This window comes from Martes martes (genome assembly GCF_963455335.1).
Source record: "Martes martes genome assembly, chromosome: 1".
Classification (NCBI taxonomy): domain Eukaryota; kingdom Metazoa; phylum Chordata; class Mammalia; order Carnivora; family Mustelidae; genus Martes; species Martes martes.
In genome coordinates this window covers 167,345,315-167,372,117 of record NC_137888.1, presented here as the reverse complement: position 1 = coordinate 167,372,117, position 26,803 = coordinate 167,345,315, and the positions used below count along the sequence as shown (strand labels likewise).

Genomic DNA, 26,803 nt, shown 5'->3' with positions numbered 1-26,803 from the left:
TGGCTTTCTAGAAGAAGTGTCATCTAGAGTGAAACTTGAAGAGGGGCACCTGGGTAGCTGAGTTGATTGAGCATCTGCCTTGGCTCAGGTCATGATCGCGGGGTCCTGGGCTGGAGCCCCACTCCCCACGTGGGGCTTTTTGCTCAGCAGGGAGTCTTTTTCTCACGCTCTCTCTGCCCCTCTGTCTGCTTGCGTATGTTTGCTCTCTAATAAATAAAATCTTTAAAAAATAATAAAAATAAATAAACTGAACCTTGAAGGAAGAGTAGCTGTTACCTGTGTGAACAGGGCAGGGGCAGGGGTAGAATATTCCAGAAAAAGGGAGCACTGTAAGCACTAAGCCCAGAAAGCACAGGAGTCAAACGGGTTTGAAGAACAGCTTACAGGGAGAAGTGTATCAGGTGTTTGCTTGAGTACTAGCCAAAGGAGTCACCTCCATATTCTCCCCCAGACACTCCCCCTAGGTGAACACCTGTTGTTTTTCTCTGCCTGGGATCATCCAGTCCTCTTCTTTCTGGAACAGCTTCCCAATTTTCTTTGAGGAAATCCCCAAAATTCCCCTCCAGCATTCTAGTCCCGGTGGCTCATGGGAGACTGACCCCTCCCTCCAATCCCAGAGGCGGGCATGAGACCCAGGCCTGACTAAACATGATGTTAACCTGACCACAATGATTGGAGCCCATGATCCCAACCAGGCCAGTCCAGGGCTTTGAGGGAAACGCTGGAAAGGGTATATTAATTTTCCACCAGGAGGCACCCGAGCTGATAAAAAGTGACTTTGTCACCCCGTGGGAGAAACCTGCCTGATCATGAAGACATCACAGAGGAAAGCAAACAGATGGACTGATGGAAGGAAAGAGCGAAGGATGACAGGGAGACAGAGGAAGGAAGGAGGAAAAGTGAGGGAGGGAATAAGGGTAAAATGGAGGAGGTGTGCTCTCCAACCTTTGATCTGGTGAGGCTGCCGAAGGTGTGGGGAGAAGAGCTACACCTCGATCATTGGGTTATCTACTGAGCAGCTTGTGATATGCTAGATCCAACACCAGGCGCTGGCAATACGACTCTGTGGAAACAGGGTGTGTGTGCCTCACAGAATACACGCCATACTGGGGAGACAGCCAAACAGGTGTGTGAACCTCTGAGATTCGATACGCTGATTCTTCATTCCTGCCAGCCTGCATGGATTCCTGGCCCTCGCTGTTGAAGGAGTCTCCACTAGCCTCCCCATTACCCACCTCGGTCCTGGGCCCAACCGGCCCAGCTCAGTGCCCAACTCACACACAGACAGTACTGACCGCCTGAGCAGGGGGCTGCTGGCGCCATATCCCAGCTTCCTGCTTCGCTGCTGCCTTCAGGGCTGCTTCCCCCAGCCTCCCTATGGCCCCTGGGTAAATCCAGTGACCTTCAGATCCAAATCAAATGCCACCTCTTCTCTGTGGCCTCCCTGATACCCAGGTGGACTTCATCTCCCCACCCTTCCTCCCACTGTGTCCGTATCCCCACAAGGACACTTGACACAGGGTGTAGCCATGTCCCGTCATCCGGACACAGTGGAGGATCAGTAAATGCAAACTGAGCGAGTGAAGGAATGTTTTGGAGGGAGAGCTGGGGGAGGTGAGGAGGCTGTCTGGAGGGAAACCTCGTCTCCCTGCTCCTAGGACCACTTCCATCCCTAAGGGAACCTGGGCCACACCCAGGCCAGCAGGCTGTGGTGGTTGGGCAGAGCGCACCTTGCCTCACTCTGAGCTGGAGGCATGCCCTCGTCTCCCTCTGAGGGTAACATGACAGGAAGAAAAAAGCTGGAGCAGAGCCTCAAAGTTCCTCTAGTCTCGTGCCTTTGTGCTACAGATGGGCGAAATCAAGGACCAGAGGCCAGCTAACTTGCACTGGGCCAGTGTTTCTCAAAGTGCAAAATGGGAACCACCTGTGTCAGGAAGATTATTTTTAGGTGTTACAGATGTATTAGTAACCCTTCCAGTTCTCTTCAGTTCTGTCAGCGGGGAAAATTCAGTTTGGGGCTCACAGGTCTAATGCCTCTACTGCTGCTGAGTGAGCACCAGAGAGAATGAATGCTGTTGCACCTTCATTTAACTTCCGGAACCCTTCTGTTTTCACCAAGCTGTTTGTCGTCCATTAATGTAAAAGACCATATCCTTCCAAAACAAATGTATGTAGGACTTACATATATTTATAGAAATAATTTAATGTATTTCTATAAGTAACTTGGGGGAGTAGACTAAGAGCTGGCTCTGTCACTCTGTCACCAGCCAGGTGACCTTCAGCTGGCTACCTGACCTCTCTGTGCCTCATATCCCTCACCTCTAAAATGGGCTGGTAATACTACCAGCCACCTCAGTGGGTCATGGTGAGGATGAAATGAATTAAGATATGTAAAGCATTTAGTTCAGTGCCCAGCCCATGAGAAGCATCATATAAAAGGGGAGCCTCTAATTATTAGGCTATGAACCAATCTCCAAAATAGATCTTCAAAAGCAAGATGCAGAACTCTAGGTCCCATTGTTACCACCTGCATAAAAACAGGGGTGGGCAGGACACACCCATCCGTGTACCCCCGTTGATGAAGCAGATATCTCTGTGGGAAGGTACTGCTGAACTAGAAACCAGGAACCGAGGTGGTATGGAGCAAGGGGCACTCGGGCAACAGGAGACCTACTTCTGTGTAACTCTGTACTGTTTAATCACTGCTTTTTACCAAGTGCATGTATTATCCATTTCTAAATTTTTTGAGAAGGAAAGTGCCTCTGGCTGGAGTGTGGAGTATGCATTATAGAGAGCAAGTCTCGGGGATGGGAGAACAGTCAGCGGGTGATGGCCCTTTTGCAGGCAAAACAGTCGCTGGGTTCTGACCTGTGTGGTGGCAATGGAGGTTGGAGGAGAGAGGAAAGATGCCCAAGTGCATAGGAAAAATATTTATGCTCCATTCTTTCATAAAATACACAATGATTTAGCATTGGTGTTTGCCAGGCATCGTGCTATGCTCTCTGCCACTTACTCTTCTCAGAACGATCCAGAGATGAGCTGGTAATATCCCCATAGTCAGAGGGTGTGACAAGGGACAGGGTCTTGAACCCAGGACCAGCTGACTCTAAAACCTGTACTCTTCCCAATGCACAAGGTGGCTTTCCCCTTAATTTGTTAGGACAGGGAGAATTTTTTTAAAGAGAGTCAATGTAAAGAAAAATATTAGAGAAAGGAGAGAAGACCCAATGGCCTGATGGAACCATGAATGGCGACAGACAAAGAGGCGTCACTCCAGAAAGACTCGGGGTGAGCCTGGGATGGAGCTGGAGACAGAACCCCCGTGGCGGGGCTCCTAGTCTCAGGCTCGCTCCACCACCTGCATCCCTGAGGGTCGACATCAGAAAGGAGACCCCTTCCCAAAAATTTGCTTGAGGGCCCACAGTTGATTTCATGCCCCTGAGCGCAGTGCAAAATCAAATCAAAGCCTGAGCAAGTGGAAAATAGAGTCCATTCGTTACACCAATCAGTTTCTACCTGTCACCAGCTGTGGCTGGGTGTGGACACCCCTCGGGCCCCCTCCATGTCACCCCGAGCCAAGTCTCAGAGGCCCCTTCTGCCACTGGGAGCCTGTAAGGCAGGTGGCCGTGCCTGGGAAAGCCTGGAGCACTGCGACTGAGCACAAAGGAAGGGCCACCCGAGGGATGCTGCAGCATTTGTCACTTCAAAACACGACCGATACATTTCATGATCTAGGACTATGAGTGGTAATCTGAACATATTTTTAGCTAAATGATGAAAACAGAGTGGGGTTTTTTGGTTGTCTGTTTATTTTGCTTTTGCATCTCTTGGAAGGATTAGCACATTGGCCCACACTCTCAACTGCCCCTTTTTCCTCCCAGGCTGACATATGATGACGGAGGGCTATCTTGTGTCGGGCTGACTGATGGGAGTTCAGGGGAAAATGAGTGAGGCGGGGTTGGAGAGGGGGAGCTGTACACACATGCTCACACATGCTCACACATGCACCCGTGTTTGCACACATGCTAGCACATTTTAAAAGGAGGGCACCTCAAGGGGTGAACACAGAGGGAAGGTATCTTAAGTGAATGAATGAATGAATGAATGAATGAATAGACGAACAAATGAAAGAACAAATGAACACAATGGCCAGCCTTGCAGTCTCCTCTGCATCCTGGTCTCAGATGGCAACAAGCCTTTTCCCTAAAATGGGTGACAGATGGCGCTTAGCATGTATCTGTATCATCGCTGTGCTCAGTGGTATCCCCTGACCACATCCCCTCCTCTAGAAAACACCACCAGAACAAAACTGAGGCTTACTGGATAATCTTTTCTCAACATCATTTGTCCTCAGTCACCAGTGATCGTGACTCCAGGGCTGGGAGAGGAGGGGAAGTTGTGTAACCAGGCCTAGCAACTAGAAAGTGCTCAAAAGAAATCCCTAATAACGCAGGATGGGATTTGGGCTCCACGGTGCCCTCAGCAGCTGGGTGGCTGCTCCCCCCGCTGCAAGCACGCCCCTCTGCTTTGTCACTTGGCATGGAACTCCCATCAAGAGGTGATGTTTATTCTCCGCGCTTCCACCATGGACTTGGCCGTGTGACTTGCCTTGGCCAATAGCCCATGTGCAAGTAGGACACAAGCAGAGGCTTGAAAGGTGCTGGCACGCTGGGCATTTCCCACTTGGGGCTCTTTTTCTAATTGGCCAGAAAACCACAGTCACGTCAGTGGCCCTACCTGAACTCAGCCCGAACTGCCAACCTACAAAGTCATGAGCCAATGAAATGGTGCTTGTTTTAAGTCACTGAGTTGTGACACAGTTTGTGGTGCAGCCGCTGAAAACTGCTACAAAGGCCTTCAAGCAAGGTACTTCTTTGTGCCTCAGTATCTTTATCAGTAAAAGATGCCAATTAAATAATACATACGAGGGGCGCCTGGGTGGCTCAGTGGGTTAAAGCCTCTGCCTTCGGCTCAGGTCATGATCTCAGGGTCCTGGAATCGAGCCCCGCATCGGGCTCTCTGCTTCGCGGGGAGCCTGCTTCCCTCCCCCACCCCGCTTACTTGTGATCTCTGTCTGTCAAATGAGTGAATAAAATCTTTTAATAATAATACATACGAAGTACCCACCACACAGTGTGTGAGCACTCATGAAATGGCCACAGTTGTTACGACCCTTGTTTCGGCAATAAAGAAAACGAGGCCCAAAGATGTTCACTGGCTTGGCCAAGCTGGTAGGTGAGGCAGCGAGACTTCAAACCCAGATCGGTCTATGATCGGTTTGTTCTGCTGGCATCCTGCCCTGCCTTCCCTGCTGAGAGAATTCCCTTTCTCCACCTCTCTTCCCCTCTGCTTCTTTCATTTCTACCCCTCCGAGGGGACCAAGTTCAAAACTCACCCTTGATCCCAGCATCCCACCTGGAGCTAGCACTTTCTGGAAGCCTCGATCTCTCCTGCATACACACGCTCTCCCTCTGGTTTCGTCACTCACTAAATAGGTGTGGGCCACCTACTATGTTCTAGCACAGCAGAGAACACAGGGCAGCCCTCACAGGGTTCACGGGCTTGGTGCCCACCTCGGAGTCCATGTACTCAGCACACTCTCCACTCTGTCCTGGACTGCTCTATCACCAGGTCACATACTTTACTCTTGTCTTCCTACCCAGACTTGAAACTCGTGAGCAAAACCATTTTCTTTCATTTATTCATACATCCTCCCCTCTTCTGCTTCAGCAAGTGCCTTGGCAACACTGGGGATGTACAAGGGACTTCAAAGATGAACTCTAGAAATGTTCACAGCCCAGCCACTGTGCTTCCTGCAGCACTGGGTCCGCAGCAGGCAGCCCCAAATGCCCAAACGTAAATGATTTCTGGGCAATCACTGAAGACTCTCTGTGCAGTCAATACGTGACTGGGGGCGGGGGGGGGGCGTGCTGTGGGCCCTCTGAGGCTCCAGTCCTCCACAAGTGGCTGCAGGAGAGAGCTAGGGAGGTGCTAGGTGCTGGCCCTTCCTCCAGCACCAGCTCTGAGGCCGTCCCCAGGCTGCCGTGAGCACAAGCAGTCTGCCTGGTCTGAGCCTCTGACACCAGCAGCATTTCTGTCCAGCTGCCCTGCCCTGTGGCCAGCAGAGCCCAGTGTGCATGGAACACCTGCTGGGCTCAGGGCACCACACTGGGCACCAACACCAGCTTCCCAATCCCTACCTGCTTCACCCAGTTTACACCTGCCCAATCTGTTGATCACAGGTGAGACTGAGAGGTGAAGTGACCTGCCAGAGGTCACACACCAGGTTCAAACTGAGTCTTTGGGCATTAAGCACAGTGTTACTGACCAAGATCTGGCTCTCGGGAGATTACACACCAACTGGGGACATGAAGATAACGTTATAGTTTTTTTTTTTAATTGCTGTAGAATTCAAAGCCCGGAGGTAATAGCTTTCCAAAGGTGGAGTTTGGTCTGGGCTTGAAAAATGAGTATGACACATACAAGCAGAGAAGGAAGGGGCGATTATAAGCAGGGGCAGCTGCTGGGATAAAGGAGCAGACCAGGTGGTATTTGGGGTGTGCGGAGGACGTGGAGGAGAGGAGCCCAAGTGGAACCCCAAAGAAAGGTTAAAGACCTGGGTGGGAGTGGCTTAGGGGGGTGGTCCCTGGCACCAGGACCCAGGTGTTGCAATGCCACAGAGGAAGGTGATCCATTCAAAGCGGTGCCTGAGGAACATAAAAAGGACCTAGACTGGGAAACACTGGTCTAGCCAAGTCCTCTGCAGAATTCTGAGTAAGGAAGGCGCATCTGGTGACCAGCTTTGCATATTTATCACCACCCTTCCTCCATTGGGAAGGCACAACAGCTGGTTTCACACTCGCCGAGGAGGTGGAAATCAAGATGATGGTAGTACAAGAACTTCTATCCACCGTGCCTTTTGTTCTTTGTTCCATGCATGCTCTACATATCTAGTCTCCTTCAACTCCCATGGGGTCTGCAAGAAGTAGCTGTTATGATTTCTGTTTAACAACTGAATTTGAACCCAGGTCTCTGGCTTTAGGGTCTGCTTTAAACTGCTAGGCGACCGTTCCCCACAATGCCCAGCTGACTCAGTCGCTCAAGAAGCAGCAGTTCTTCCTTTCCCCTAAGCAATGACCCAGCTAAAAACTGTTTGGGGCACAGGTTGTGCTTCTCGACTTGAAATAATTGAAATTGAGTCTCAACTCTCACAGGTTAACCTCCAGGAGCTCGTGCCTCCATTTTACAGAGTAGAAGACTGAGGCCCAGAGAAGTCCCATCACTGGTTAGAATCTGAGATAGGAATTCCAACCTGAGATCCAGGCTCTTAGGCAAAAGCTCTGGGGCCCTGAGAAGTCCACCACCTGCTGGCCACACAGAACGTGACTACAGGAAGATCCTAACACCAGAGAGAGGGGTCTTCTCGCAGCCCGCTATTCTTTCCCTTTCTCAAATATAATTTTAGCAGCAGAATCCCCACTTTTTTTTATTGTATTTTTTAAAGATTTTTATTTATTTATTTGGCAGACAGAGATCACAGTAGGCAGAGAGGCAAGCCAAGGGCGGGGGGCGGGGGGGGGCAGGGAAGCAGGCTCCCCGCTGAGCAGAGAGCCTGATTCGGGGCTCCATCCCAGGATGCTGGGATCATGACCTGAGCTGAAGGCAGAGGCTTTAACCTACTGAACCACCCAGGCGCCCCAGAACCCCCACTTTTAATAGGAAACTTTATAAGGAACCCTGACGTATTTAAAATACAACAGCTTTATTCTACCCTGTTTTGGGGGATGAAGGGTCTGGAGCTCTCCCTGCTACCTCATCCCACTCCCCTAGGCTGTTCCTGAGGCTCATCACATTCCTCCATAAAGAAGCCCAAGGACCCTCAGGGCACAATCAGTAAACGGCCTGCATCATAACTTGGTGAGCCTGCATTCCCCATTCCCTGACCCTCTTGAATTCTAATAGTCATCTCAAGTCCAGTTAGATCTTGCCTCCGTGTAGGTAGCAAGGTCAATTCTGCACCGGGTTGTAATATTCTGAAATCATTCCTCGGAGACAACGAGGTATGCTCACCCCTTTCACCTCACGTGTTTCCTCAGAACAGTGCTCCATTTTGCAAATGAGAATGCTGAAACCCAGATGAGCTACATATCTGCCTAGGTTTCCATCACCAGTAAGGAGCAGACCTCAGCCTCAGCCCATTGCATTTGACTCCAGACCCCCATCCCTGCCTCGGGAGGTTTTATCCATGCTGTCCCCTCCCTGACCTTGTGTCTTCTGCTTTGGAAGGAAACACATTCCCACACCTGGCAGGTCATGCAGGTCTCTTGTGAACGTATACAAACTAAACATGCTCAGGGCCCCACCCCAGCTATACAGAATCAGAAGCCAGGGTTGTAAACCATTACATCCCACCAGGATGACCCCCTGTCACTCAGCCCAAGATACATCAAAAATGCCCAGGCTCATCCCATGACTCTGGTTAGACTCCCTTTGGCTCCTGGTGCTAAAGAAAGGGGACCAGATCCCAAGCCCAGCAGCAGAGCCTGAACAGGACTTACTGTGTAGAGCTCATTGGTGACCTTCAGGAGCTCCTCGTGCATCTGCAGGCCAATCTCCTTGCTCTGGAATATGGAAGAACAAATGTCAGAGGGGGAGAAGGTCACTGGTTGCATTGACCAATTTCCTTTTCAACAAAGAAAGGTCAGGAATACTTGGGATGGGTGGGGATACGCACAGAAACCAATATAGACCTTATCGATGGAGACTTGAATTACTCAATTTGTATCCATGAAACAAATCCATGGGGAGAGGTCCCTTGCAAAAGGAATTCCCTGGCCAAATAAGTTGGGGAACCTTATATCTCCCTGCCTTGGTGATTTGCAGATACATCACCCTGTTAAAGATTCTGAGAAATCCACAGCCAGTCAATCTGTTCATCCTTAATTCTATGGGTGGGTCTTTTTTTTTTTCATGGAATTTTATTTTATTTTAGCGATATTTAAAAATTAATTATTTTTATTAATATATAATGTACTATTTGCCCCAGGGGTACAGGTCTGTGAATCATCAGGCTTACACGATTCACAGCACTCACCATAGCACATACCCTCCCCAATGTCCATAACCCAACCACCCTCTCCATACTCCCCCTCCCCTCAGCAACCCTCAGTTTGTTTTATGAGATTAAGAGTCTCTTATGGTTTGTCTCCCTCCTGATCCCATCTTGTTTCATTTTTTCCTTCCCTACCCCTCAAACCCCCACTCTGCCTCTCAAATTCCTCATATCAGGGAGATCATATGATAACTGTCTTTCTCTGATTGACTTATTTCACTCAATATAATACCCTCTAGTTCCATCCACATCATTGCAAATGGCAAGATTTCATTTCTTTTGATGGCTGCATAGTATTCCAGTGTGTGTGTGTGTGTGTGTGTGTGTGTGTGTGTGTGTGACCTCTTCTTTATCCATTCGTCTGTTGATGGACATCTAGGTTCTTTCCATGGTTTGGCTATTATTGTGGACATTGCTGCTATAAACATTCGGGTGCATGTGCCCCTTCAGATCACTACATTTGTATCTTTAGGGTAAATATCCAGTAGTGCGATTGCTGGGTCGTAGGGTAGCTCTATTTTCAACTTTTTGAGGAACCTCCATGCTGTTTTCCAGAGTGGCTGCACCAGCTTGCATTCCCACTATGGGTTGGTCTTAAGCCAATGTGACCAGAGTATGTGTCCCTCGCTCAATACTCATTAGCACCTCTTAAGAGTGGGGTTCCATATAACACAGTTTGAGAAATAATGATCTAGCATCTCAATTCATCATGAACAATAGAGGTTAACAGACAGGCTATGGAGCACAAGGTAGGAGATCAGGGTTGTTGCCTCCACTGCATCACTGACTGGCCATGTGGACTTGGAGCCCTCCTTACCATCTACAAAATAAGAAGCTTAAACTAAAGCATCACCTCCCAAAACCTAGTCTGGGAGTCACTATTGAGCGTTACACTAAAAAAAGGGGCAGAGGCTTCTGTAAGCAAATGCACTTGGGAAAAGCTAGTTGAACCAGGGGAGACAGGTTTTCTTACAAAAAGACTTTTCAGAGGCTTTCATACTCTCATGTATGTGGGCTTTCTAAGGAGTGCTGTAGTATATGGTTTAGATGATCTTGATTCTTGTTCCATGAGGTGACTTACATATTTGGTATATTGAGAGAGGCAATTCAGAAAACAATGAACAAATTATCTCCAGGTACCACCCAGCCTAAAGAGTCTAGGATTCTCTGTTACTTAAGGTTTATTAATATTATTACTGTTACTATCGTTTTGGTTAATACTCTCCCTGTTTGCCTGGACTATCATGTGAAGTTTCCATGTTGAAAGTGGGAGTCCTGAAAATAACGTGTCTTGGCAAGGACGTGAAGGAAATGGAACTTTTTTGCACTGTTAGTGGGAATGCAAACTGGTGCAGTCACTGTAGAAAGCAGTATGGAGGTTCCTTTAAAAATTAAAAATAGAATTACCACACGATTCATTAATTCCACTAGTGGGTATTTACCCAAAGAAAAACCACTAATCCTAAAAGATATATACACCCCTATGTTTATTGCAGCATTATTTACAATAGCCAAGATATGGAAGCAGTCCAAGTGCCCACTCATGACTGGATAAAGATGTGGTATATATGTACAATGGAATATTATTCAGCCATCAAAAAGAATGAAATCTTACCATTTGCAACAGTATGGATGGGCCTAGAGGGTATAGTGCTAAATGAAATAAGTCAGTCAGAGAAAGAAAAATACTGTATGATTTCATTCATATGTGAAATTTAAAGAAACAAAACAAACAAAAGAAGAGACAACCCCCCTAAAACAGACTTTTAAATACAGAGAACAAGCTGGTGGCTGCCAGAGGGGAGGGGGGCGGGGGAATGGGTGAAATAGGTGAAGGGACTAAGAGTACCTTATCGTGATGAACACTAGTATATAGAATTGTGGAATCATTAGTTTGTACACCTGAAACTTCCACAACACTGTACATTAATTATACTTGAATTTAAATTTAAAAGAGAGAGAGAGAAGAAGGAAGGAAGGAAGGAAGGGAGGGAGGGAGGGAGGAAGAAAACGGGAGCCCTGATCTCCGCTCCCTGAGAGCCAAGTCATCGTGCTCCCCTTTCAGCTCCCTCAGCTCAAGTATGACCAGCGAGTGATGGGCAGAGACCAGTCTTCCTCCCTCCCCCACAGAGGTCAGGAGCCCCCGGACTCAGCAGGAGCAGAGGAAGGCTCAAGAGCAGATATGATGCCTTCCTAGGCTCCTTTTCCTACCTCACAGTCTTTCAGCTTCTGGTACTGCAGTTGCCAGAAATCACCCATCTGAAGGTCTCTTAAAAGACTGACAAAGCTCTGGGCAGTCCAGAGGTGTGCTTAGACCTCCCTGCAGCCCTAGTGGCTAAAGATGGGGGACTGAACCCCAAACCACAGCAGAGCCTGAGCAGAACCTCCTATGCAAAGCTCCTGGGGGAAGTTTCAATCGCATCCTGTGCACCTGCAGTGGTGGTCAACAAACCCAACCAGCTATGCCCACCTCCTTCTATTCCTGATTCTCACAAGGAAGTTGACAGTCTGTGCCTCAGTTTCCCCTGTGGCCCCCTCCCTGGCTTTTGCCTCTCTGACTGGACTCTGGACTCTCTGACACCCTCCAGTGGCCTCCTCTCAGTCCTCAGTCTCACTAACCTCTCTGACACCCAAGACCCAGGTTCTTATGTATTTATTTTTATGATCTAACTTTTTTGATAGGTAATAAATGCACAGGGTTAATGAAATGCTAATAGACAGCAAGGCAAAAAGGAAAGAGTAAGTCACCCAAGCTCCCACAACCTCACCCAGAGGCAACGGCTATTAGAAGTTTCTTTTGAGGGGTGCCTGGGTGGCTCAGTGGGTTAAAGCCTCTGCCTTCGGCTCAGGTCATGATCCCAGGGTCCTGGGATCGGGCCCCACATCAGGCTCTCTGCTCCGTGGAGAGCCTACTTCCTCCTCTCTCTCCCTGCCTGCCTCTCTTGCCTACTTGTGATCTGTCTGTCAAATAAATAAATAAAATCTTACAAAAAATAAAAAGAAGTTTCTTTTGATACCTTCCAGAAATAGTCTATGAATATACAGACACACGTGTGGATAGTGCGTATTCTTTTTTTTTTTCCACAAAAATGGAAGTATTCTATACCCATCTTCTCATCTCGCTTTTTTCCACCTAACCATATGTTTGAGACTTTTCCTTTGCAGTCACAGAGGTCCTGCATCCGCCTTTTTTTAACAGCTGCTTGAGTTTCCATATACCAGATGAGTCATAATTAATTAAACAGCTTCATAACAATGGGCATTTAGATTGTCTCCAGTCTCTTAACATTCCAGGCAATGATGGGGTGAACATCCTTGTACCTTGTCACTGTGCACATAAGCAAAGACCCCTGTCAGAAGAATTCCTAGAAGCAGCTCCGCCAGGAGAGCCCTGCTTCTCAAACTCGCACCAGTCTTGCCTTCCCAGGCCCTGCCCCAGCCAGCTCGCCACACAGTCCTGACTCCGGCTTCCACTTCTCAGGGACCTGTAGCCATGTCACCATTTTGGTAGTCCTCTCCCCAGCTCTGTCCTGCAGTACTTGGAGTCCCAGCTCCAAGACTTAGAACTTTGTTGCAAAACCACACACTTCAAACGTTTCCTCGTCACATCAAACTCAGATTATCCAAAATCAAACCTGAAATTCCCCCCATCCCCTTGACTTTGGTCAACAAGATAATACCACCCCAAGCATGGCAACGGGAAACCTTGGAGTTATTTCTGAAAAAAATTTTTGGTCCTTCCCCTTCAATCCGGTCTGTCACTGTGCCCTGCCCTCAAACTGCTCAATCTTGCTCTCCGCAGCAGGTAAGGCTGACTCCCTCCCCAATATCCAGCCCCAGCTCCCTTTCTGCTTCCTAAAATGGCCATGGATTTGGCTCTGTATTGATTCCTCCAGCTGAGCTCTTCCAGGGAAGCTGACTCCATCCCAACTCGAGGCAGTGGGTTATTCTGGTCTATTAGTCCAGGGCTGAGCATGTGACTTAACTGGATGGAAGAGAAGGACTTAGATGGTTGAGGGAAGGTTTTAGCTTTTCTACTTTTCTACCAGCAGGCACCTTAGGACCAGAACAGGAAGTAACCTTGGGTAGCAGAGCAAAAGAAATCTGGCTTCTTCATGAGCTGCTGAGAAACTGGTTTGAGTGAACCCAGAGCCTTCCTCTCAGCCAACTTCCATTTCTGTGGTTTTGCTGGTTAAGTCACTTGAAGCTACAGTTTTCTTTTACCTGCAGCCAAAAGCATCCTAAGCATCTGGAACCACCAGTCCCAGAACAAGCACATCATCACTACAGGACCCAGACTTCTAAAGATGTGCCTTAACGAAGTCCCTAAGTCTGGTCCCCAGTTCTGCATGCCTGTGCCAGTGTCACTTTGAATTTTATTCCTTCCAGAGCCTCCTTAGTTCCTACAAGATCAAGACCAATCTTTAGCTTGACTTTTGAGGCTCTAGGTGATTAGCATGGGCCTGGTTACACAGTGGAGAGGGCTGAATTTCAGAGCTAGAGACCAGGACAAGAGGTGGGGCTTTAAGCCATTAAACCTCTGGACAGCTCAGCTTCCCTGTATGTAAAATGAGCACCTGTTTCTGTCCTTCATATAAAGGGACGTGTAATGTTCTTGCTTGTTTAAAGTGTTAATTGATCATTTGTTTCCTCCACTTGAATGAAGGTCCCATGAGCACAAAGAGATTTTTCTCTCTGAAAAAAATCTGAGAAAAGCAGATATCTCACCTGCTGGGAGGGTTACCAGCAGACTGTCCCCAGCCAAGAGCACCCTTCAGGGATGGCCTCAGTACACAAGGTAACATCCCTTCCAAGCACTAACAGGTTCTGTCTGAAGACAAATGGGGGGGGCATAAAAGTCTGCCTCTCCCCTCTCAACTGGGACAGCTGTAAAGGGCTTCTCCATCTTTAGAACTACTCACAGAGCAGTCTAAGATTTCTAGCAAGGCTGCCTGCAGCATGACTTGACTTCGTCTGCGCCCTCCCCTGCCCTCCCAAAGTGTGGACCCCAAGAATGTTCCCTCACCATTCTGCTAGATGCCAACTTCAGCTGTCTCAGATCTGCTTTCTGGGTTTCCCACTCCCATGTCCCTGCAACACCACAGAGCCTGCGGCATGGTGGGTGCTCATTAACTGTGTTGAGTGAGTCTGCGAATGAATGAAGTGAAAGCTCCTCTAGCCTTAGTTTTTTTATCTGTAAAAGTAGGATGCTGTCATGAGTGTCACAGAGTCCTTGTGAGGACACAGAAAGATGACATTTATGGGAGCACCCGGCACTGGGCCAGGCACAGATGAAGAGCTAGCAGCACAGGCCGAGTGGACCCACCAGATGCCGGAGACAAGGCTAGCAGGTTGCCCAGAAGAGGAACATATAGTTGAATTTCTAATTAGCTTTTCCCTTGAGAATCTCCCAGTTGGTAGGTCAAGGGTCAAGAACATAAATAAGGCAGGAGGCAGACAGAGCTATAGAGGGTGAAAGATAAAGAGGATAAAGAGGATGGTGGGGTGGGGGGGAGTACCACCAGAGCCATCTCACTTTGCATGAATGGCCAGAGATGGCATTCCAGGTCGGGGGCACAGCCTGAGCAAGGGCAGGGCAGGAGAGTGGGTGTAGGCCAAAGTCGGGTTCGCAAAGAGAGGCGCACACCAACAGAATAGCAGAAAGTAAGCTTGAAATGGAGGCTGGGTCAGATCACCAAGGCTAACGGAGGGCAGGCTTCATTCGGAGTGGAACTGGAGCCACAGAATGTTTCTGAGTGGGAGAGAGTGGTGTCCGGAACAGTGCTTCAACCAGTGTGTGGAGGGTAGACTGCAGGGGGAGGGCTCACAGTCTGGTTCTTGGGTTTTCTCCACAGCACGGTAAGCCTCCACATGGAACCCCCCCCACCCCGAGTCTCTGTTCATCTGCCCCATAGCACCCAGCACCGGGCTGGCCACAAAGCAGGCCCTCAGCAAATCGTTACTGAACTGTACAGTTATTTTGTTATGGTTGGGAAGGGAAATACTCTCAACTACACTTCCAGAAACTACTGAATGAGGAGCCCAAACTAAACATTCCACCAGGAACAGGAGGCCAAAACCCTGATAACGTTGAGCAGACCATCACACCCAGCCCTTGGGGACCCAAGTGGCAATGTATTAGCACTCATTGTTCAAATTGTTAGCATGACTTTCATGCCTGTAGAGGTTGGGGGTGGCAGACTGCTTTTCTACCAGAAGTGTGCACCCTGAGAAAACAATTCCACCTGACTAACAAGGGCCCAGCCATGGCAGCCGGGGCTCCTCAGGGTTGAAGGGCAGAGCCCTGTCTCTCTGTAAAAATCAGGTGGCAGGTGTCTCTGGCCCTGCCTCTTTCTTCTGCCCACAACTCAAGCCAGTTCAACGTCATGTCTGGCCACCTAACTCTCTGAGGTGGAAGCAATGGTGTGTGTATTGAAGGGGGGTTAGCAACATCCTGGGCTTCTAACCACTAGATGCCAGTAGCATTCCCCACCCCCACCCAAGCTGGGACAAGATGCAGCCAAATGTTCCCTGGGGTGCAAAACCGCCCTGGGTGAGAACCACGACCCTAGACCAAGGACTCCAAGTGGCAGCTTTTCTCTGGCCTACAGACATGTTTTATTTGGCCTTTTGGTGTTTTCAAAAATCTAACTTGTTTCTCAGCATCTAAAAAAATCAGGAAATTCCATTTACAAGTCTTGATTTTCAGCCTCTCTTGAAAAAACTAGGAGACCTGGCAATATCGAGTCCCCACTTGGAGTATGGCTCCCTCTAGATGAAGCTTGTGCTCTCTGGTTGGCCACAGCGCCCAGCATCTCCTTTCACCCATCTGGCCCAGGGAGGCATCTGAGTTTGTGACCCAGAAACCAGTGGGGTCTCCAGGGGGCAGCCCTCCAAATCCCTTGGCGCTCGTCAAAGACAGTGATCCCAAACCTGCTAAGATGGACCCTGGGACAGTAACTTTTTAACAAGTGCCCTGCTCCTACCCTGACACTTGAGAGCCACTGAAGAGTCTGGCTTCCGAGACCCAAACCCCTGTCTCCCCCACGGACCCCGACATCATTGCCTGCTGCAAATTCTCAGAGCCCCCCCATTCCCATCCTCCTGCCTGTACTACCTCCTCTTGTAACTCTGTGGCCAGCTCCTCACCTGGCTTCAATTTCATCTACGCAAGCACTTATTGAATACTTACTGGATACCAGCCCCAACTAGGTACTAAAGACCCAAAGCTGAACAAGACACCATCTGTACTTTATCAACTACAGCTAGCACTTGTGATGTACTTTCCATTTGCTGAATACTGTCCAAAGTCACTTCCATACATTACCTAATGAAACCTTAAAGGTAGGTACTATTAGGATGCCCACTTGAGAAACGAGGGCTGGAGAATCAGAAGGGTGGAGCGACTTGCCCCAGGTTGCACAGCAAGGGAGTGGTAGAGCCCGGATTCAGCTTTTGACTGGTCCAACTCCAAAGACGGCATTTGTCATGTTGTTCCTTGGTCTGCTTCTGTAGGGCTTGGCATGAGACGTAGGCACACAGATGAAAGAAGCCATTGCAAGGCTGTAAGAGCAATGAGTCCTGGCCATAAAGAAGGTATGAAGGAGGGTGTGGCTTCTGCCAGGACACCACCTGCCCGTCCAGTGTACTTTCCCACCATTGGTGCAGGAATCTACATCCATGGCCCTCATTCCCACTTGCGGGCAGACCTGGTTCTCTTGGCCCACCTGCCCTGCTAGAAAGACATCAGCCACGATGACCACCTCTCACTTCTCCCTTTCTCCTTTTCCTGAAAACAGCTGATGAGATATGGCAAGACGGACCCCTGATTGCATCATCATACAGGATGGTCCATCAGTCATGGGACCCAGCCTGACCAGAGTACTCCAGCACCTTGTGTCTAGTGACTGGCCCAGGCACAGAAATGTACTCCAGGCTGAGCCAGTGAGACTCTTCCCCAGGAGCTTTCTAACAACCACACTCTCAGATCCTCCCTCCTCTGGGGTTGCTAAGCTAGGATGTGAGGAGTCTTGGGCTACCTGTAGCCATCTTGCCCACCACAAGGTGAGTCGAGGCCCTGACAACAGGATGAGCATCCTAGATCTCACGAAGTCCAAACAAGACTTCACCTCTGGCCTTTCAGTTTAGAGGGTCCAATAGATGATCTTTTTTGCTGAAGTGAAAGAATACTGATATAATCTGAGCTGTGTCAGTCTGAATATACCAAAATGCCCACAGAGCAAGAGAGCCTCCTAAACCCTCCAAGTACAAGCTTTCCTGCAAAAGGACCAATTCCAACCAACTAGAGCATAAGCTTATTAAAGGCTGGGACTGCGGCTTCCTATAGTTCTCATTGCAAAGACTTGCATATAGAGGAGCTCTATAAATGCTTGCTTATGAGCTAACTAATAGGAAACCAGAAAAGAGCAAAAGGGGCTTTTTAAAATCTCTCTCATTTCCCCCCCCCCAAAAACACACATTCATGTCAAAGTGGGATTGACTATCAAAAATTTTTTTGACACAACAGTTCCTGAGCGAAATCGATTTATTTGTCCTGTAAAAACCTTGCCATGGGTGATTGATTTATTTTTTCCAATACAGGGCTAATCATACTTTTGGGGGAAACCCTCAAAACTGTTACTATAGGTCCTGGGACTTTGTAAGCTGTATTTGAGAAGTTCTATTTTTATTTATTTTTTTAACATTTTATTTATTTTATTTGTCAGAGAGAGAGTGAGGGGAAGAGAGAGATAGCACAAGCAGGGGAAGTGGCAGGCAGAGAGAAAAGCAGGCTCCCCACGGAGCAGGGAGCCTGACATGGGACTCCATCCCAGAACCCTGGGATCATGACCTGAGCCAAAGGCAGCTGCTTACCTGAGAAGCCACTCAGGCACCCTAAGTTCTATTTTTAAAAAGCAAACTAACAGGTGGGTCATTTCCAGTGCTAAAGTCTAGAAAAATAATACCATCCAAAAAAGTTGAGTTTTAATGACAAGACTCCCTCCGCTTCTCTAAAGGAAACCATTCTAAACAATCCTCAAGAAAATGTTAAAGCCGGGAGTGAGACGGAGGCTTCCTCAACTCTCAGTTATCCACGGGGCCTCTCTTCCACCTGGGCAGGGCTGCTCCAGCAAGGTTTATCTCTCTTTGCTCAACTAGATGTGCTCATGTTGGGGGACTTTGGAGACAGTTCGTGGTTTTCCTAGTTCTGGGGTTCCAAGCAAACAAAAGGAAACAAATAAACAAAACTACATAAAAAATTTCTTTTCTCTCCTTTAGTTCTAAATCTCACTGTGTTTCCACCCTCCTGCTTGTTTTCTATGCAAATAACAAAACTTGAGACCCACAGATGTTCTCTATTTAAATATATGATATATGTACTAGTGGCCATCTCCCAGAGCAATTGTGATCTTATTTCCCAAGCAAAGGCTGAAAAGGCATGTCCCAGAGGGATGGGGCTTCTCTAGTTTGTCCCGTAAGGTCAGCCTATCCCTGGAAACAGCGGTTTGGACAGCTAGCTGGCTGTTTCTCCCAGCTGTGTCCTAGCTTGCCAATAACTGGGCTGCGGGCATTCTGCCACGTCCTGGCCCCTCGTCCCCAAGCATCACCCGTAGCCTAGTCTCTGCCCCACCTTCCATCTGAACCCTTGTTACTCTTCCCCTCTTCTCCATTGTCCTCCCCCTTCCCTGGCCCTGGACACCTCCTGCTTTTCCTCCCTTTCCCACACTTGTCTTTGTCTCCCAGTGCTGCAGCTCCAAATGCTATCATCTGCACAAGAGTCTGGAATGCACACTGGAGCCCTGAACTCTTCCCCTGTTGCTGGGGCTGGGATGAGACTGCAGGAAGCAGGAAGGCCCAGGGACCACTCATCAGAGGTGCTGGCAGTGGTAAGTGCCCCCCCCCCAACGATGCATACACAGGAGCCCGGCAATATCACCGTCCTCCCCCTATAATCACTCCCAGCACCTCTCTGGGATGCTGTTTGCAGAGGGCTTCCGCTTTCAGAAACGCTTACAATAACAGGTCTGAGGAAGTCCAAGCATACCTTGGAATGATTATGAACAAGTGACCTCACAAGATAGGAGTTTCTGGATCTCTCCTGGTAATACTAAGTATTATTACTAATAATACTTATTATCATTGTTAATAATACTGCTTTGGACTATAATTACTACTAATACTTGCCAGTATAGATAATGATAATAATAATAGCTATCGTTCATTGATCTCACAGGATGTGCCAGGGCCAATGACACCTGATTTACAGACAACACCTCACTTAAGCCTAATATCAGCCCTCTATGGGATGCACCATCATTAAATCACCTACCACCCCTCTTTAAAGATTAGGACACAGGAGCTCAGGGAAGGTAGAGTCATTTGCCCAAGACCATAGAGCTGGTAGATGTGATTCCCTCCACCACTCCACGCTGCTGTCTCCACTGGGAAGGTTAGCACTCTCTGCGCCTTTAGAATTTTTTTCCCCAAACATTCCAAAATAATTATAAAACGTGGATACTCCTCTGCTTTTCGTATAAAAAGCATACTGACATTTACAAGGCTCTGCTTTGGATCATCATAAATATCAGATAACACACAGTGCCAAGTGCCATTTTACAGAATCTTCTGTTATCTGTGACCAAGTCCCTGCCCTTCCCCTGGCCTCCAGGTCAAAGCAGAAGGAGATGGGGTGGATTGCTGGCCTGAGTCTTTGTGGAAGCAGAACATATTCAGGAGTAATCTTTCTGGACTATGTCCCTGATGTAAGTCTTCCTTCCTTCCTTCCTTCCTTCCTTCCTTCGTTTATTGCCATGAATCTCTTACAGATAAGGAGAGAAAAATTGAGAGTGAGAGGAGAGTCTGTGTCCTGGGGAGGGTGACAAATCTATCTTCCTGAAAAACCAATACCTATGAAAACCCCAAAGCACTGAGTTTCGAGCTATTTTTCCCCCTCTCTACATGATCTCCCAGGTGAATACAAATGTGGTCAGGCTTATTTGTTGGATTCGAAACATGATTAATCGCTTATTACTGCTGCATCACTGACCCGAGACATGACTTTCACCTCCTTGTCATTTCATCATCTGATCTTCTACTCCACTGGCATGTCTGTGAACAAGATGTCATGAAAATCACATTGGCACTTCAAAAAGGAATGCACCCGGGGTGCCTGGGTGGTTCGGTCAGTTAAGTGTCCGACTCTTGATTGCGGCAAAGATCGTTATCTCAGGGTCATGGGATCGAGCCCCGTGCCAGGCCCCGTACTCAAGGAGTCTGCTTGTCCCTCTCCCTCTGCTCCCGCCCCCACTTGCACTCTCTCTCTCTCTCAAATAAAGAAAGAAAATCTTTGAAAAAGAAATATCTGTACCCATCTATCCAACACCTTTGTACCCATTCACCCATCCACCAATCTACTCATCTACCCAGTGCCTCCTCTATCCATTCACCTGTCTACCCATGAGCTTCCCCATCCACCTCTCTACCTGCCCATCCATCCCTTCCTTCGTTTCTATTCTCGTATCACCCTCTCTGATCCAGGTTCCTACTACCCTTGACCACCAATCTGCATTATCAGTGTGTATGTGTAATAACATGTAACTGCTCTCCCTGAGCCCAGCATCTCTCTCTCAAAGCCATCAGATATACCAAATTAATCATTCTTAAACTTGGCTCTGATTACGTCATCCCCTATGCAAGAACCTTCAGTGGTTCTCCAATGTCTAGAAAATAAAGCCCAACTTCTCATTCTAACATCCAAGGGCTTCCTTTATCTGTCTCCAACTGCCCTTGCTTTTTGCCCCCCTTAATTTCAGTTCTCCAATATTTCAAACATACAGAAGAGTAGCGAGAACAATAACAAATGGTCATGAACTTGCCATCCAAATTGGATTTTTCCATTTTGGCTTCAAATGCTCTAAGAAAGCAAAACATTACAATATTCAGATACAGCTGGAGTGGTCTTTGTTCCCTCTCTTCCTCCCTTATTCCTCAACCACTCCTCTTCAGCAAGTGTGTCTTCTTACACAGCCCACCTTTATATAGCCTTAAGTCACACCATCTCACAATATAAATGATATGAACTATTACTTTCCATTTTAACTTGTTTAAAAACATCATCGCTCAACCGGTCAAGTGGCTGCCTTCAGCTCAGGTCATGACCCCGGGGTCCTGGGATCAAGTCCCACATTGGGCTCCTTGCTCGGCAGGGAGCCTGCTTCTCTCTTCCCCTCTGCCTGCCACTCTGCCTGCTTGTGCTCTCTCTCTGTCAAATAAATAAATAAAATCTTAAAAAAAAAAAAAAAAGAAAGAAAGAAAGCAGATATTTAAAAAAAAAAAATCATAGCTCATCGTGCTTTTTCCACCCAACATTTCATTTTCCAGTTTTGTCCACACTGATACATACAGATCTAATTCCTTCATCTTCCGGATTGTATGTTAGCCCACTGTAGGACTAACTATAGCTTATTTAGCCATCCCCTTCGTGATGGACATTTGGGTGATTTTTCTGTTTCTTTACTAAAAGCACTATTGTAGCAAACACCCTCATACAAAGGGCGTGTGTGTATGTGTGTGTGTGTCCGTGTGGTATGCTAGAATATTTTTATAGATCTTAAAAGTGAAATTGCTGGGTCATAGGGGGTACACCTCTCCACTCACTGTTGCTAGATACTGCCCAGTTGTTTTCCAAAGGGGCTGGACCGATTTGCATGTTTATTAGGAGGTTATGAGAGCCCCTCTTACTCCCCTCTTGTCGGCACTTAGGACTGTCCAACCAATCTAATAGGAGTCAAACTGTGTTTCTTTTTGTTTTGTCTTTACTTATTTATTGTTGTAGGAAGATTTTTTTTATTTTTCTATAATGGCATTTATCAGTATTTTTCTTTACAGTTTGTGCTTTTTTATGTTTCCTTTAGGTAGAAGAAACTTTCCTTTTTATGTTTCTTTTCCTACCACCAAGGTTTTAAATATAACCTCCTATATTTTCTTCTATAGTTTCAAAGTTCTGCTTTTCACCTTTAGTGCTTTAGTGCTTTAATCTATCTAGAATATATTTTATGAACTAAGGTAAAGGTTTTATTTTTCTATACAAAAAATATGTATGTGTGTGAATGTGTAAAATTGTTTCCTAAACATAACCCCCAAAATGACAACCAATGGAATCCACCCTATTTCCAAAGAGTCTACACTCCCCCGTGACCAATCCATAATGCACCACTGTCACTAACTGTGCTCCCATTTGCAAAAGGTTCTGTTCTCCCATTAGTCAGCAGACCTAGTGCTCCTCTAGTACCTGCTATTTTCCTGACTATCACTGTAGAGGAAGTCTTGATATCTGATAAGGCAAATGCTTCAACAAAAATAAAAAATACAAAAATACAACCTACAGATCTTATTTTCTTAGCACACAGAGATAAAGTTAGAAAGTAAAAGCAAGTGCAAAGCTTTAAAAAAAAAAAACCTTTGGAACTAAAATAAACATAGTTCTGAATAATGCATGGGTCAAAGAAGAAGTTGCCATGGAAATTATGAAATATTTATATCCACATGACAATGAAAGCATCACTCATCAAAACTTTCAGGATGTAGCTAATTTGTAGCAGTAATGGCATTAATTTTCAATCATTCTTGTTTTCTGATGTATGCACTTTTTAAATTACATTTTCTAATTGGACATAGCTGACATACAGGAACATTATTAATTTCTGTAGCAAGCCATTTTACTGAATTCTCTTCAGTGGGAAGTATGATATGCTGGCTTTTGATAAATATCCTAACAGGCTAAGGATGTTCCTATTTATTTCTATTTGCTAAGAGTTTTTGTCCTAAATGATGAAGAGTTAGAAGCATGCCTTTTCAAAGTCAAAATACCGGGGCACCCAGGTAGCTCAGTTGGTTGAGTGGCCCACTCTTGATCTAGGCCCAGGTCATGATCTCAGGGTCCTGGGACTGAGCTGCACATCAGGCTCAGCACTCATTGGGGAGTCTGCTTCGGGATTCTCTCTCTCCTTTTGCCCCTCCCTGCACTTGCTCGTGTGCTTGCTCTCTTTCTCTCTCTGTCTCTCTTTCTCAAATAAATAAATCTTTTTAAAAAATTAAGAAGTAAAAATTAAAAATACCATTTCTCTCCCATTCCTAGATGGAGGTCCTAGCCAATATAAGGCAAGAAAAAGAAATGAGGTTATAAAAAAGACAAGGCCACCATCATTTGGAACTAATCAATGAGTGGCTTCCCAAGCATATTTTCTTATTTCTGACTCTTTGTTTAACCCGTGTGCCCTGAATAAAATACTCCTTCATTCCATCTCCAAACTTAAGTCTCACTATGTTCTCTCTCAAAATCCCAAGAACCTTCCTAATAATAGCTAATATTTACTGATTGCTTACTGTGTACCAGCTAGTGGTTTTATATCATCTTTTTTCAATCCTTACAAAAACCCCATGAAGGAGGTTATTATTTGCTTCATCTTGAAAATGACAAAACTTAGAAGATCAAGAGTTTAGGCTGAACTCACAAGGCCAGAAAGTGGCCGAACCAGGACCAAGCCAGATAATCTGTCTACAGCCCTAAGCACTGCACCGAACAGCAACACCAACCTACCTGTTCATGCTGCAGGACCCAGACATTTCTGTCCGCTAGCCTTTCCTGTGGTCTAGATTCCTGTGTCTGACTTTTCTCAAATCCCTGTGTATCTGTGTGGACACAGTGACGCGCCACCCAGGTCCCTTTCAGGTGCACAGTATTTAGCTCCCTAGCTGTGAGGAGCGCTACTGGCAGACACCCCAGCTGTTGGCCCTCTTTGGAACTGCCTTAACTAAAGAGGTATCCGCTCAAGACCATGCCCTCTTCTGGGAGCAATAAGAATGTATAAAGGCCCAGTCTCCTCGCCCCTACTCAGGAGAACTCAGAAGGGCCACCCCACTTTGGAGCTCCCCGCAAGAGTCAACTGAGGCTTTAGTTGTGACTGCACCAAAGCACAACTTCTCCATTCACTGCCTCCTGCTTTTCTTCTTTTCCTTCTGCAGCTGGGGACCCCAAGAGTACTCGCTAATATACATCTGGATTATAATGCTGGCTTCCTAGGGGAACCCACACTGGAATAAATCCTAATCCTTCAAGACTCACTTCAAATTCTGCATCCCCAACATTCAACCTTCTCTGAGCCCCAAACCCCCAGCCCAGATTAGAAGTTCTCCCTCTGAACCCTTGTCCCTCTCTGCTGTATTTGAATCACAGTTACACACCTGTGTCTTTGCTTCTGTTCTGCAGTGTGATCTCCCCAAGAGGGCAATGTGTCTGACTCATCTCTCTGTCTTCTTTAGCAACTGTCTACCACCAAGCATGGGCTCCAGTCAGCCACATGTGAACTCAAATCCCAGCTCACCTTTATGAGTATCAGTTCCCTCATCTGTAAAAGAGGATGGTGATGGCATGCACTTAGGCTTTCAGAATTGAATATCTTTGGAGTGCTTAGCCCAGAGCCCAGCACACAGTAAGCACTCACTGTTTGCTTTCTATAATTATTGTTTATCTACTCTCATGATAGCACTGATATATGTTTATCAAATGAGTCGAGAATGCCTGATGGGGACCAGCTCAGCAGGCTCTACTAGCAGAGTGAGTGTTCATGACTTTGTCTCCCTGGCAGCCAGTGGGGATTGGCTGAAGGTTTCTCGTTCTCTTGGCAGTTTGCCCACTTTACTCTCTCTCTCTCTCTCTATGCAGGCCTCCTAGCTGGACCCGCCAGCATGCAAACCCTCGCTCTCTCCTGCAACCCAGAAATAAAAAATAAACTTGGCTTTGAATCCAAGGCCATGGGTGCTTTTGATCTTGGTTACAAAGCAAGGCAATTATTGGACACAAAAGCCCTGATTTATTTATGAAATGCGACGGACATCTTCGAGGCGGGAACGAAAACCTCGCTGAAGACCAAGACCTATTGCCACACAGTGAATGGCTGCTTTCAAACACCAGCCCCCCAGATGCCTTGTCGTCTCTGCTAAGAGTCTTTCCTCATTAGTGCTTCCTCCAGAACGCTGCAGTTCCCAACAATCAAATTCACTTCACGGCCAGGCAAGTAATTAAATTCTGCAGGCATCAGAGCATAGAATAATGGATGGCTATTGTTAAGGAGGCTGAGACTGAAAATGGAATGAATGGGCTTCCATGCCCCGTCTCAGACACCGTAGAGGCAGGAAGGGAAAGCAGGCAGGATGCAGATGGACCCTCCCCACCGGGGCTCTGCAGGGGTTAGTGGATTCAGCACAGGAGCTGGTGTGGAAGACCTGTGTTCGGGGCCAGACTCTGTGCTTACCAGAGGTAGGCCTCAGTTTCCTCACCTGTAAAACAAGGTAAGTCATTCTCCGTGTATGGTCCCCAGACCGCAGCAGCGGCAGCAGCATCACCGGGGAGCTTCTGAGAAAGGCAGATTCTGGGGCCATTCTCCATTCTCCCGAATCAGACCCTGTGGCAACGGAGCCTAGCAACCTGTTTAACAAGACCACCAGGTGGTGTTTCTGATGCTCGAATTTGTGGATCATGCTTAAAAATGAGGCCACAAATTCAAATGCAGAAAGGGCCAGGGAGGCAAAATAAAGGAGCCAAGCAGGTGTGCTACACCAGCAGGGACCCTGGGATGGTGGGGACAGTGTGCCCTGCCTAAAGGGGCTACCAGCTACTCAGTTCCAGCCAACTACTACCAAATATGGACAACCCATGTGGATCTTATATTGGCAAAGTTTCTTTTTTATTTTATTATTATTTTTTTAATTTATTTGTTATTTTAGAGAGAGCATGCACAGGGGGCAAAGGGCAGAGGAAGAATGAGAAAGAGAGCGAGGATCTTCAATAGACTCCCCGCTGAGCACAGAGCCCAACGTGGGGCTCAATCTCATGATCCTGAGATCATAACCTGAGTCAAAATCAAGAGTCAAATGTTTAACGGTTCAGCCACCCAGATGCCCCTCAGAGCTTCTAATTTTTGAAGAGAAACACAAAGTGCTAATTTTTATGTGAAATCTCACAGTTTTTAAGAATTGGTTTAATTTTTCTTGACATAGTGAGGGCCATACAGATTGTCCTTAAGAACCAAAATCAGTGAATGCCTGACATTTTGCAGCCTCCTTTCTGAGTTGCCTTGGACCTCCATCATGATACACTCTAGCCCTTTGCCCTTGACTTTCTCTGAACACTGAACTTTGAATCTTCCTTCCCCACTTGGCAGACTCCTATTCATCCTTCAATGCCCAACTCAAAGGTCATCCCCACTATGAACTCACCCTCAACCCTCTGACCCACTTTCCACCTCTCCACTAAGAAGGTTAAGAAGACTCAAACATGGGGTTAAAGAATTGACACACAGCAGAAGGTAACACAGAGGGAAAACATGGAGAAGCTACAAAATAGGCTTTCCCCATAGAGGAGGAATTAGGACCTCTTAGAAGAGTTACCCTATTGCTGCTTGAAAAATCACTTAAATAAAAACACTGATCCCATTTGACCAGAATCAAATAAAATGAAGTTTTAAAAGACCAAATATAAAGAAACACAAGTGCAGAATTTGTAAGACAGATTAAAAAAACAGTTGGCATGAAAATACCTGGGGATTCAAGCAGGGAGCTCGGAGGGAGCCAACCATGTGATAAGACTAAGGTCGAAAAAGCAAATGCCTGCATAGATTTCATTATTAGAAA

The 26,803-nt window shown here is 47.0% G+C and overlaps 1 protein-coding gene across 3 annotated transcripts in view; it reads right to left on the bottom strand.

Annotated features, from left to right (window-relative positions):
* The window catches only part of SRGAP3 (SLIT-ROBO Rho GTPase activating protein 3), a gene marked incomplete at both ends in the record, with an annotated part of 247,518 nt that overhangs the window by 75,716 nt on the left and 144,999 nt on the right, over positions 1 to 26,803 (bottom strand). For all 3 annotated transcript variants that reach the window (XM_080817981.1, XM_080817980.1, XM_080817982.1), the window contains one exon: positions 8,559 to 8,621. In XM_080817981.1, the coding sequence (XP_080674107.1) occupies positions 8,559 to 8,621 (63 nt within the window). The remainder of the gene's footprint in view (positions 1 to 8,558; positions 8,622 to 26,803) is intronic.